General features: G+C 39.7%; 1 protein-coding gene across 20 annotated transcripts in view; it reads right to left on the reverse strand.

Annotated features, from left to right (window-relative positions):
• Positions 1-13,233, reverse strand: part of ANK2 (ankyrin 2) — a 240,916-nt gene that overhangs the window by 79,068 nt on the left and 148,615 nt on the right. For all 20 annotated transcript variants that reach the window (XM_067735248.1, XM_067735265.1, XM_067735257.1 and 17 more), the window contains 3 exons: positions 9,946-10,044; positions 8,810-8,908; positions 1,074-1,146 (listed from right to left, as the gene is read on the reverse strand). In XM_067735248.1, coding sequence (XP_067591349.1) covers positions 1,074-1,146; positions 8,810-8,908; positions 9,946-10,044 — 271 coding nt within the window. The remainder of the gene's footprint in view (positions 1-1,073; positions 1,147-8,809; positions 8,909-9,945; positions 10,045-13,233) is intronic.

A 13,233-nucleotide genomic window follows, 5' to 3' on the forward strand; every position in this document is an offset into this window, starting at 1 on the left:
AACAAATTGTTTCCAAATAAGGGCATCTCAATGTAAAGTTTTACCTTCTGAATACATCTTGAAGAACCTAAAAAAATACCTTTAATATTTCTCCATAAAAGCAGTTAGTATTGGGCCTACTACTAGGGTCAGTATGGCAATAATTTTTCAAACATGTACACTTATGTACATGTATTCATGTATACATGTCATGTCATGTATATACATACATATATATTTTTCTAACAGGTACACTTGCCCAATAGCTGCACTACTGAAACTTGGTTGCATACTTTATGTGCTGCATTCATGATTTTTTTAGCAGATTTTTCTTATTGTTCAAGAAAAGTCAACTACTCTAGTTGAAGTAGAGGTGGGGAGCTAGAAACCCTTCTGGCAGTACCTCTAACATGATGCCCCATACCCACCCCAAGGCAGTCCCTGGTGCTCCTCGTAGAGCTTCTCAGACCTTTGAAATCCACTGGCTTAGATAATTTTTATCAACTCTAGAACTATAGGGGGCATATAGTTCTTCTGACTTATCAATTCTTATGTTGAATTTGTATGACTTACTCCTGCACTATTTTTAACCTTCGCTAAGGCTCTTTTTTTCTATGTATTAGTTTTTAAATATATTTTTTTCTATATATTAGTTTTAAAATATATTCTGTATGTTTGAACCAATTAGAAAGCAGAGATTTCTCAATATACCATTGATAGAGTATACGTTAAGTTCTTTTACTTTAAAGCATTTTAATAAAAAATGTATTTTAGCATAGTTAAAACATATTAACAATAATTGTATTATCAGGTAGATATCTCAACAGATGGCCGACTTCCAGTTTCTCTCCCTTGTCCTAGTCCTGTTATTTAGTAAGTCATTAAAGATAACACCAGTTGAAAATATATAAACAAAATCCTCCCTCCCCCAAATTGAAAAAGTAAATGTACTGAAACAAAGGTGAAAAGGTTACTTTAAGTGCTAAGATGCTGTCATCCACATCCACCGTACCAGCTTGTTCCCTGAAAAAATGGATGGTTTCCTTTGTGTAAGACCATGACAGATGTCATAGGAGAATGAATAAAAGTCTTACCCTCTTCATCAGAAACATCAAGAACCTCAGTCATGGTCTCAGGAACATTTAGCTTGTGTTTTTCAGTGATAGTCTGGAAAGACAAAAGTCATTAATGCTCAACTTAAGAACAAAAATCAAACAAAAGATCAAAAGAGTCACAGAGGAGAGGCCATAGTCAACAGCATCAGCAAGCAATCAGGCCCCGAGCACTCCATCTTCTCCACACGGACATTTTGGAAGCTTAGTCTCTTATTCTCCTTCATGGAAACTCATTTGTTCTTTCTGAAGATAAATGATCGTTTACTCCAGTGAAGTTGTGCAAGAGAAAGTTCATTATTTTGAATTCCCATTTGCAAAATAAATTCTTTAGCAATGGCATTAATAGCCATATTGAGAAAGCAGATTCAGGTTTTCAGGGCTTCCCTCAAATGGACTAAGTAATGTCTCCAGAAAAGCTTTCAAAAGAAGCAGTGAATATGTGCAATTTATGAAAAACAAAGCCACTGGAACGAAGTTGTAAACAATGTGAAATACATAAACTTCGGGGCAGAAAATGTGATGCATCTCTTCTGGGATTAGAGGATCAACAGTGGAGAATCACCCATCCTTATAGTCTTTCATGGGTCTACAATTCTGGCTTGCTGCTTATTTGCCTTCCATAATAGCCCTCCAGAGTTGCCAGATGCACTGCCTTCTATCCCTGATGGATGAGGTAAGGTTAAGAGACCAGGCTCTGGAGTCTGGCTACATGGGTTCAAATTCTAACTTCATCATTTATTAGCTATGAGGCCTTAGCAAGTCTCTTTATTTCTCTGTGCCTCAGTTTCATCATTTGTAAAACAGGATAATAATACTACTTCATAAAATTGTTATGAAGATTAAATGAAATATATAAGAGCTCTAAGAACAGTGCTTAGTATATGTTAGTATTCAGTAAATATTAGCTAGCATAATTTATCATCACTATATTTTGATATTAAATTAATCTTAAAAACAAAGGGCCTCTGAACATTTTAGTCATTCAGGCACTCAAGAAACATTCTGAGTGCCTACTGCATGCCAGGCACTGTTTCAGACACCAGGGATACCACAGTGATAAAAAAAAAGGATAAAAATCCACATCTCATGACTTGAAATATCACCTAAAGATAGTTGAGTCTCAAATTCCTATCTCTAGTTTCTGCATTGAAAGTGCATTAAGTACATCACTTGGCATTGTTACGAGAAAATTTAAAAACTAATCTCCTAAAATAAGAGTAAAATCTTCAACTAAAGCCACTAAAATACAGTAAATAGGTTGTCTAGGTTTTTAAGCTTTGCTACCTAGAGACTACAGACTTGTTTGGCTACAATACCCCTACCACCAACTCTTTTTTTTCCAAAAGCAGTAGAGAACTTCAAATAATTTTACAGGGAAATTCAACTGATTAATTTAAGAATATATTTACATACAGGGGTATAATTTCTATATGTGAAGGACTGATTAAATCACAATGTGATACTGCATAACCTTTCAGTGGCTTCCCATTTTCTTCAGAAGAAAACTTAATAGAGTTGATCCCCGAACAATGCAGGTTTGAAACTCATGGGTCCACTTACACGTGGATATCTTTCAATAGTAAACACTACATTACTACATGATCTGAGGTTGGTTGAACCCATGGATGCGGAACCATCCTTACAGATGGCTGACTGTAAGTTATATTCGGATGAATTCCCCGGGTTGTTCAAGGGTCTGGCAAACTGGCTGGGAAGATGCTTGGTGATGTAGTAAGGATTGTCAGGGAGGCCTCATCCCTCCACCACACGCTACAACCATGTTGGCAGCCATGGTCTCTTATGCCTCTGCTTTTTTCCCCCATATAGCCTTTTCTTTACCAGAAATGTTCTTCCTTCTCTTGTCTTGGCTCATATAAGATGTAACTTCCTTGGAGAAACACACCCTGACCCTCCTCAATGAATGTGTTTGTTCAACCATGTTTATCTGCCGCTACCCACTCCTATAGCATCACGTGCACCACATCACACACACCTGTACGTGCCCCCTTCACCTCCCACCTCATGGGTGTGAGTCATGAAAGAAGTTGTTTCCACAGAACCTGAAACATAGTAGGGGCTTCTCAAATACATATTGGAATAAATTGATGACATAATACATTTAAGATCCACATAATGACCACATAGATTTTCTTTGGGAAGAAAAGAAAAGGAAGAAATGCAGAAAGTAAAGAAAGTTTCATGTTATCCAGATGAAGGTACAATTGTAGACTAGAGTAGTAAATTCAGCTTTCCAGCATGTTGTTTCTGATGTCTAAATAATTCCATAATGTCTTATTCACTGAAAACAAATTAAACACTGTAGGAAAGACAAAAGCATCTATCCAAAGTTCTGGAGAATAACAGGTAGTCAATAAGAATTTGATGAATGAACAAACTTAAAAATATACCATTTAATTATAATATTAATTAACTTATGAATTTAACACAGAAAGATGATAACCTAAGTTCTATATTAACGGTTCTCAGCTCTACCTGCATATTATAATTATTAGAGAAATTTAAAACATATTGTTGCTTGGGTCTCAACACAAGCCAATTAAATCCGCATCCCTGAAGACAGGGCCAGCTATAGGTATTTTTTAAAGTTCCTCAGGTGGGTCTATTGTGCAGCTCAATTTGCGACCCACTTTCCTGCATTAGGAAAATGTATAGATTGCAGAAAAATGACTTACATTTAAAATACAGGATAGAGACAATGACATTCAATTAAACTATGACTTTTGGGGAAACTTTTAAAATAAGTATCTAAATGTACATTAAATGATTAAAAATTTTAAGGGATACCTACTGCATTAGACCACACCAGAAAGTCCATTTTTGCAGAAATGTTCTAGAGTATTTGCCCTTCATAGGAAACATTTCCACAAGAAGATGCTTCTCCATTTGAAAATAACTGATGGAAATACACTTTAAATGATTAAATTATATTGCCTGACCTTCTCAGTTTCTATTTTCAGATGCTGATAATGTGACTATATTTTCTTTGAACTTGTGAGAGTGGAACTAACTTTGCTTTAGTTTGGTTATTGAATGCTATTAAGGTTATTATCAGCAAATATATGTGGCAATAGAAAAAGTAACACTGATCATATTGGTCATGGATATTTTTTGGCACAGATATTAAAACTGCTTTCTATACACAATGTAGTAAATATAGTATGCATTTGTACATGACATAGTGCCTGACCCTTAAAAGGTCGTCAGTAAATATTTGTTGAATGGATAATAAATAAGTCTTCCCACTCATCAGTAATGTGATAAGAAATGAAAAAAATTGTCCCTTTAAATGAAGTGTCCTTTGAAAACTTGATTAGCCAAACATAAATATGGTTTTATGCAAGTACATCTGAATAGCCCAAAGAAAACAAGGATATAATTAAATGATCATGGGCGTCTTCTTCTGCTATAGAATCTCGGATTCTATGGTCAAGATGAGAAACTACTTTAAAAGTTAAAATGAGTAGTGCCCGATGCATAAGTTTAATAGGATGTAATTAAATCATATAATGTGGCAAAACAAATAGAATGCGATAGATGGCAGACTTAATAATGAGTTTTTAACATTTCTCATGATGTAGAAAATCAAACATGAGTCCTCACATGGTGTTTTATAAATGGGGGATAATATCTGCTTTTTTTTTTGTGCAAAAGAAAAAGTGTGCTTTACTGCTCTTCATTTAGCCCATCTCCCTGGTCAACCACTTCCTTTGTACCACTTACTCAGCAAGTCACAATAAGTCACAGCGTGGCGAGTGACCTTGGCTAGTATGCCACCTTCCAGTGTCCACACACATTGGCTCCCATCAGTGCTACAAGCTAAACCTGGTTTTGCTCCCAAACCCCTTTATACCAATTGTACATGTTAACATAATTTTTATATATAAGTTAAATACTACATAAGTAATATTTTTCTATAAAAACTAAGGTAAATGGTTTGGAAAGTCTCAACAAAGGTGAGTCTCCAAAAATAACTGCTACTCAGGTGTGGTTGAGACAATTATAGCACGTTGGGGAAAAAATGTCAAAAATTTAAAAAGGTTCTGCACTCAGAATAGTGTCTCTTTAAGATAATACACAGGATAAACTGTATATAGATATAGACATTATAGGATAGACACACACAATACAGTATGTATTACAGATGTTCTTTGTTCAAGAATGACAACTTAGCCTTCTAGTCAATGGACCTGTATTCAAAGAAAAGTTCTTGACTCCACTTAAAAAGTGTCAAATGACTTTACATGTATTTATTGCACTGCCACTTTTATGATTCCCATTTTAACGGACTTATGGCATCAGATAAGATTTAGAACCAAAGTTTAAATGGTAATATAACTATAATGTCATTTTTATTTTAGTAGCTTATTCAGTAATTTATGCTCTACATATCAATGATTATATGCAACGATCACTTTAAAACTATGCAAATAATTGATGATAGCTGATCAGTAAGTAGAGGGATGAGTCATATCTCACAGTTCTTCCAAACTGCATTAGGAGACTGAGCTTGCTGGCTTCTGCTGCCAGAAATGTGTCCCTCCCACTCTGATGTCCATTCCGGCAAATAGACAATGACTGTAATCCCCAGAGAGTGCTCAACTGTCTCATATCCTCTGCTAGGTCTTACGAAGTAAAGTTAGAAAAGCAAAGGTTAAGGAAACAAACCAGGATTCCAAAAATGTCTCACAAATTTCAGAAGCAGTGACTTTTCCTTTACAAACTGCTGCCTTACTCTTCTCTCCACACAATGACTTTATTCATACTTTGGGGTGACGAATTCTGGAAGGAGGAATAGCAAAGGAAACTTTCTCTGATGGCAGAGAACTCACATTGCTGCTCAAACGGCACATCGTATGAAGCCAATGATGTGAAATTCGTATGTTAGATGTATGGCTGTAGTTCAACTATTACATTCAAATGGTAGTAACATGAAATTTAATTGGATTAATTTTACATAATTATTGCCTCGTGCTATTTACCTACCACCAGTGAGTAGTTCCAAATTATTTTTAGTGAATCTGTAGATTTTAGAAAATGATACTGAATATGATACTTCCATGAAAATCCATAAAGGGCGCTATTTAAGTGAGTTTTTAAAAGTTGAAAATTCCTGGTAAGCTACTTTTAGCAAAGTCAAGATCAGTTACATCAGAGTGGTTAAGAATATGGATTTTGGAATCTGACAACCTAAATTTGAATCCTAGATCTACCCTCAGTGTCTGGCATATTTGTAACTACTAAATTTTAGTTATAGTTTTTAATATCATTAATATCATCGCTATGTGGGAAAAGAATGAATGAAAATCTCTTCTGAAAGAGAAGAAGTATAAAGTAAGAAGACTCACATCACAGAAGGAATAAGTTCATATTTTCAATCCTTAACCCCAAATTCCATTTCACAAAACAATAAAACTCACAGTTCTAAGAATCGAATTCTAAGAGAAGAAGAAAGTAAAGATAGGGCAGCATTAAAACATGTAACCAATAAAACTACCCATTTAGATAAAGGGGGTACTTGTTTAGTTAATGTGGGCAATGATTTCTTATTTTCCCAACTGAAAGCAGACATGCTGTTATGTTTTACATTTGTTTGTTGGCTTTTCACCTAGAAACTTGATTTCTAAGTATGGTGGTTTTTATTGGAGCAATGATTAGCTAGGCAGCATAGAGATTAATAGTTACCAGAAAAGAAAAAAAGCTCACAGAGAGTTTTATGAGGAGTTTTCACATCCCCCTAGAGCTACATATGTGGAGATATGACCATATGTCTGATTTCTGACAGGGTATTTGAGAACTTTAGCAATAGTATTTAAAAAAATTGCTCCTCTTTTTAAATATAGATCTGTATAGTTAAATTCATTCACTCTAAGTAATATTTGTGAGCCTGAGATCTCTTTGAAATTAGACGTGTACGTTCTATAGTTCTATTGATATTAAACAAGAATTTATTGATATTTTCTTACAAAACTTAAGTCTCATTCTTCACTCCCACTACACTGTAAGTTGCCGGTAGGGAGGAGTAGTGTTTTCACCATTGATGACACTTCAGCACTGAGCACAGAACCCAGCACATATTTTATATCCAATAAATACTAAAGGAATGAATTAATGAAATGAATGGAAGAAAAAGCAGGTCAAGATAGCTAAAAGATGCAAGTTTGCCATCTAGTGGTCATCTGATAAAAATGTACATGCATAATTCCCAGAACATGCAAGAGGTAAAGTTGAGAGAAAACATGACTTCTAAGAACAAAAGTGTTTACCCAATCTTGCCACCAAAACCTTCACTTATCTGTGATGTGCACATTGTTTCAAATGTGCACATATATCTTTATTTATATATATCTAAAGATATATGTACAGGTGCCCAGTATGAAGATTTTCCTGGTATAACAAATCATATAGTAAGAAAAAGCCATTACGATTTAGCCATATGTAGTGACTCAGAAGTATAGTGTGAGGTGATGACAAGACTTGTTTTTCTACTATATAATTTATTGACACTATACTTTAAATCTTTAAAAATATTGTGGTACACTGGCCAAAGATTTTGCTTGAGAAAACACACAGTGCCATTCTCTCATCTAAATTCAGTCTCTGTCTTGTAGTTCATTAATAAATCATACTCCACTCTATTTAAAACTTCACATCAAACCAACTACCTCAATATCTGTCAACAGGGACTTGCTGTCAGCCTGAAGAACAAAATTCCTTTCTTTTTCCTTACATCTATCAAAAGTACCAGGTGTTCCAAAACTCTATATGCATTATTCGTAGCTTGGAGCATTTACTAGAACCTCATTCAGAATTTTACATTTGTTGATTCATGATCTTATTGTCTCTCAGGAACATCTAAATGTTCTGCTGTCGGTCTACTTTTCTACTTTATGAAGAGAAATTAAAGAGCTGTTGTTCTTAGAGTTGATGCTTAAGGAGAAAAGTTAATAAATATATGCAAAGAGAAGAGCACTTTTCAGCTGCGAGTTTCCTCTCAGGAGGCCTCCTTTTAAGCTTTGCTCCAGCTGAATAGCACAAGAGCATTAGGACTCATTAACATCACGGTCCTCACTCTTCCAGAGTTTCTCTGGCAAAGGCCAGTGATGATCACTGTTCTCTCCTAAAGAATCAGCAGTCATATTCCAAACAGCGAAAATAAAAAATGTTACATATATATTCTGTCAAGATACAGACACAGTTTCTCTCTTAAGCACATTCGATTTTCTTTTTGAATAAAAAATAATCCGAAATAGGAAGAAAAGCAGGATGAATTGTTCTCACTGGGAATGCATCTGACCCAGTCGTGAGCGTAGCAGGGATCAGGGTCTTCCCAGAGTCTGGCGTGACCTCCGGGCTAAGATAAAAAGTTTGCTGTGGAGTGTCCTACCACTTTGCCAGCGGTAGGTGTCACACCCAACTACAGCAACAGGGCAGAGGAGCCAGAAAAAAAGAAGTCAGTCACAGAAAAAGGAAGTATTATAAAATTACATTCACGCATTTTATATGGATTTATGTTGACTAAAGGAAGCTGAAATCTCTGTTACTAGTTGTGTAAATGCCTTTACATCTGCATACTCCAATGTATGCTCTACAATAAAAGAAGTTCAAAATCAAAAGCTCAAAACATTTTGTAAGTGAAAATGTCTGTGGCTTAAAAGCCACAAGGGAGCCGAAGCCGATGGGTTCCTTTCACTTACCGTGGTGGTGGTGGTGACCTCCTCGGTTACAACCTTCAGGGTGTCCACCACGGAGATGTAGCCCAGACGCTTAGCAATCGCCAAGGCAGTGTTGCCATTCTGAAGACAGAGTGAAAGAGAGAGTGAGAGCCCGGAGGGAGGACGGCGATGTGAGCCAATGAGCTCACCCGCGGCTCCACATGAGCCAGCATTTCCTTCCAAAACAGGCACAGCTTAGGAAAATCACTAGTTTTTACCATTACATCTGAATCTTCTTTGTAACTTCTCTAGACTATAGCCCAGGTCACCATGGTAACACAACAAGCTGCAGCTGCTTGCTCTTTCTAATAAGAAGTGCTTGACGGCTTTAACCCTAAAGTTGTCAAACCCCTCTCCGAATCCTGTACTATGCTTAGGAAAGTAACTCTTGAACTGAGGATGAGGCCTCCGAAGAAAACTATTCAAGTACCAAGTACACTCACTCCTCAACAGAGGTCAGGCCATCTGTTGCAGGTAAGATGTTACCACAGGGAACACAGTAACATATTTAGCTGCAGCTGTGCAGAAGCTCACCGTGCAGCAAAAGGACACAAGCAAGCAACGCAGGCTCCAGCAGCCACTGGGGATCCCGGTTTGTTAAATTGCACCGCTTAGTTTACAATTCAACGGCTCCACATCCCAAACAGCTTAGTCGGAGCCAGCGGCCTCGGAAACTGTGCTCCCTTAAGAAGGCCGGGCGGGAGGGGTCGGACTCCGCGCCCAGCCGAGAGCCAGCTGGAAGCCGAGCTCTTTCCAGCAGCCCGAGCGCAGGGCCCCCTCCCGGAGGAAAGACTGGGTCAGGCCGCGGCGCGCTCCCTCCCGGGACGAGCGCTCCCTCCCGGGACGAGCGCTCCCTCCCGGGACGAGCGCTCCCTCCCGGGACGAGCGCTCCCTCCCGGGACGAGCGCTCCCTCCCGGGACGAGCGCTCCCTCCCGGGACGAGCGCTCTCAGGGAAATCCCAGGCTGATTTCTGGAAATCCCAGGCTTTCCGGAGTGCGGAGGCTCATTTAAGGAGGCTGTATGGGGACTCAGCTCAGCCAAGCGGCCCCCCTGGAGGGGGATAGGGGCGGGGGCAAGGAAGGAGCTGCGCGGAAAGGGGCAGCCGGCGCCGCCTTACCGCGGTGGTGGCGTTGGGCTTGGCCCCGTGCGGCAGCAGGACGTTGATGATGTGCGTGTGGCCCTGCTGGGCGGCCTGGTGCAAAGGCGTGTAGCCGTTCTGCAGACGATGGTGGCGGCAGATCGAGCAGAGATTTGCAAAAGGAGGAGGAAAACTAGGTTAGCCTTTATTTTGAATTTCTTAGTCTTATTTACAACCAAACCGTCACGGATGCCTGCGTCTTTGGAGCACAGTATCACCAGCAGCCCATTTTCTCAGCAGCAAAACTCCCCCCCACACACACCTTATCGTCTGCTAAACAAAGAGGCTGGCTTATGAAGTAGCAAGATTAACAGACTCCAAATCATAACTAGAGTTATATTTTCACCAATTAGCATTTGAGTTAGCATTAAAAATGTGTATGCTGAGAGAAGATTTATAATGAGAAGGAGCACTGTCACAGTGATTTCTTCCCTAGGAAAAAGGAACGGTCAAGTGTTTAACTGAAGCTTCGGAGTACCATACAAACAGCTGCTTGTTCATCGAGACTTCCTTCATCATTAACCTCTGGGCTAGCTTTAAGAATTCTAAGTCAATGAAAATAAATCTAAATCTTATATTCCTTTCAGAGAACACCTCAGTCAAAGACGTACGCACTTAAGAGAAGATTTCATTGGAAGCTGAGTGGCCCACTTTCAATTAAAAAATGTCTTTTAAAAGTAGGTTCTTTTTAACATTCTAGTCTAAACTTTCACTCAGATGAAAGTTCTGTAATCCGTGATTTGTGAGGAATTGTTGTTGAGGTCAGTGGGAAGCCAATCTTGCTCAAAACTCTAGTGGGTGGTGGGTATGGTACAGGTTGGTTGCATATGCACATTAATTAAACTGCATTGGAATCCTTGGAGGCACAGCAAAACATTAATAGCTATTGTGTATTAAGCATCCATTTTACGCCAGATATTGGACCTTATATTTATTCTTTTTTTTTTTTTTTTTTTTTTTTTTGCGGTATGCGGGCTTCTCACTGTTGTGGCCTCTCCCGTTGCGGAGCACAGGCTCTGGACGCGCAGGCTCAGCGGCCATGGCTCACCGGCCCAGCCGCTCCGCGGCATGTGGGATCTTCCCAGACCGGGGCACGAACCCATGTCCCCTGAAGCGGCAGGTGGACTCTCAAACACTGCGCCACCAGGGAAGCCCCACTGTCTCTTTTAATCTTTATTACCATTCTGAAAATGAGAGTGCTTGGTACACAGTAGGTGTTTTATAAATAACAGATGCCTAAATGAGGGCATGAACAAATGACTGAATAAATGAATAATTTTCTCCCCATTTCAGAGATGATGAAACTGAAAATAACAAGGTTAAGTAATTTCTTCACAGTCATTCTAGGTTCAGATCCTATGTAGAAGAGCATGATAGACAATGACTACCAGATTACTTTTTTATTGTCTACCTGCCTCACTCCCAATAAAATTTCATCTATGTATGTCAAACCCAAGTGTCCTGGGCACAAAGTCCTGAGTAGCCCATGCATACCTTAAACTTGTAAGAGTATATGTTCCCTACATCTAGTGTCACTGCCTCCTCATGACCAACAGGCACAATTGCTTCTCCTGTCTACATGAAGTGTCTGACTCTGTGCTGTTAAAAAGAAAACCACAGGCCCAAGATGGAGTCGCTTATGCTAAGCCACACCACCATATTGGGGCTTAATACCTAACCTAATTGAAATTTAGTCTTAACCAGGCAGTCAAGAATTTTCTAGTCAATACCAATGAGGTAATACGTTCATTCCCCAAAGGAAGATGAAGTAATCTGCCACATAGACCTTTTCTGTCCCCCATAGGTAGGTTACCTAAGCCTGAAATAATCTTTTTTTTTTTTTTTGCAGTACGCGGGCCTCTCACTGTTGTGGCCTCTGCCGTTGCGGAGCACAGGCTCCAGACACGCAGGCTCAGCAGCCATGGCTCACGGGCCCAGCCGCTCCGCGGCATGTGGGATCTTCCCGGACCGGGGCACGAACCCGCGTCCCCTGCATCGGCAGGCAGACTCTCAACCACTGCGCCACCAGGGGAGCCCTGAAATAATCTTTTTTCTTTATGACTTGCTTGTCCTGTCTTTAAAAATCTTTCCCTTTTGGTAGCCCTTTGGAGCTCCCCTCTACTCACAGAAGAATGCTGCCTAATTCATGAATCATTCAATAAAGCTAATTAGAGCTTTAAAATTTAGTCAGATGAATTTTGGTTTTTTAACAGATTTGGTGGCAGCAGTGTGATCCAAAGTGAAGTTCTGATGGCATTTTGGGACAACAAGAAACACAGTCGTGATACCTGCAAACTCCTATCTGAGTCCACTGTCTTTCTCTCCATTTCTGGGGGCTGTTGGTAAGTTCCTCTCGGTTTGAGCTCTGCTCTTTTTGTGTTGAACTCCAGATCTAACTGGCTTTCCAGTTGGTTCCCAATTTGTTTGGAATCACTAGTTCCATGTTGGGTACTTCTGGTAGTTCCGACCACAATTTCCTATTTGACTGGAAACCCCAGCTTATGGTTCTGTCCCTAGATTCCATGTTGGGAACTGCTAGCTACAGTTCCCCATTTGTTTGGAATCAGTCCACAGACCCTGTTTGTTGAGGTCTGCTGGTTCAGTTCTTCACCTCAGGCTCAGGTTCCAAGTTGGGAATTGTTGGTAGTGTACCAGGGCCTTTTTCTTGGCCAAGCTGCAGTATTTGGTATTTACTGTACTTAATTCTGCAGTGTTCAGGTACACATACTTGTTTGTCCTGTTTTGTGTTGATAAAGGCTAGCTAAAAGACATGGGATCTTTAATTTCTAAAGAGTAAAGTGCACCGCCTTCTGGCACAACTGCCTATTTTATGTCTAAGAACTATAATCGCAGAAGCTATAGATGTCTACAAAAATGTCAAAATCTTACTGTGTCCTGAGAGTTTTACCTGGTAACTATCATGTTGGGGATCCCCAAAATATGACCAGACAGAAATGTGGGTGGCACTCCATTTGTGGCAAAATATGGCTGGACAGAAATGTGAGTTGAACCCCATATGAAGCTAGGGTCCTACCGAACTGCTGCCAGCCCTCAGGGAAATTACAATGGCCATTATGAGGAACATTCCAATTAGATAAAATCTTTTAAGAAGTGAACTTAAGGGCTTCCCTGGTGGCGCAGTGGTTGGGGGTCCACCTGCCGATGCAGGGGACACGGGTTCGTGCCCCGGTCCGGGAAGATCCCACATGCCGCGGAGCGGCTGGGCCCGTGAGCCATGGCCGCTGAGCCTGTGCGTCCAGAGCCTGT

Source organism: Pseudorca crassidens, chromosome 4 (genome assembly GCF_039906515.1).
Source record: "Pseudorca crassidens isolate mPseCra1 chromosome 4, mPseCra1.hap1, whole genome shotgun sequence".
Classification (NCBI taxonomy): Eukaryota; Metazoa; Chordata; class Mammalia; order Artiodactyla; family Delphinidae; genus Pseudorca; species Pseudorca crassidens.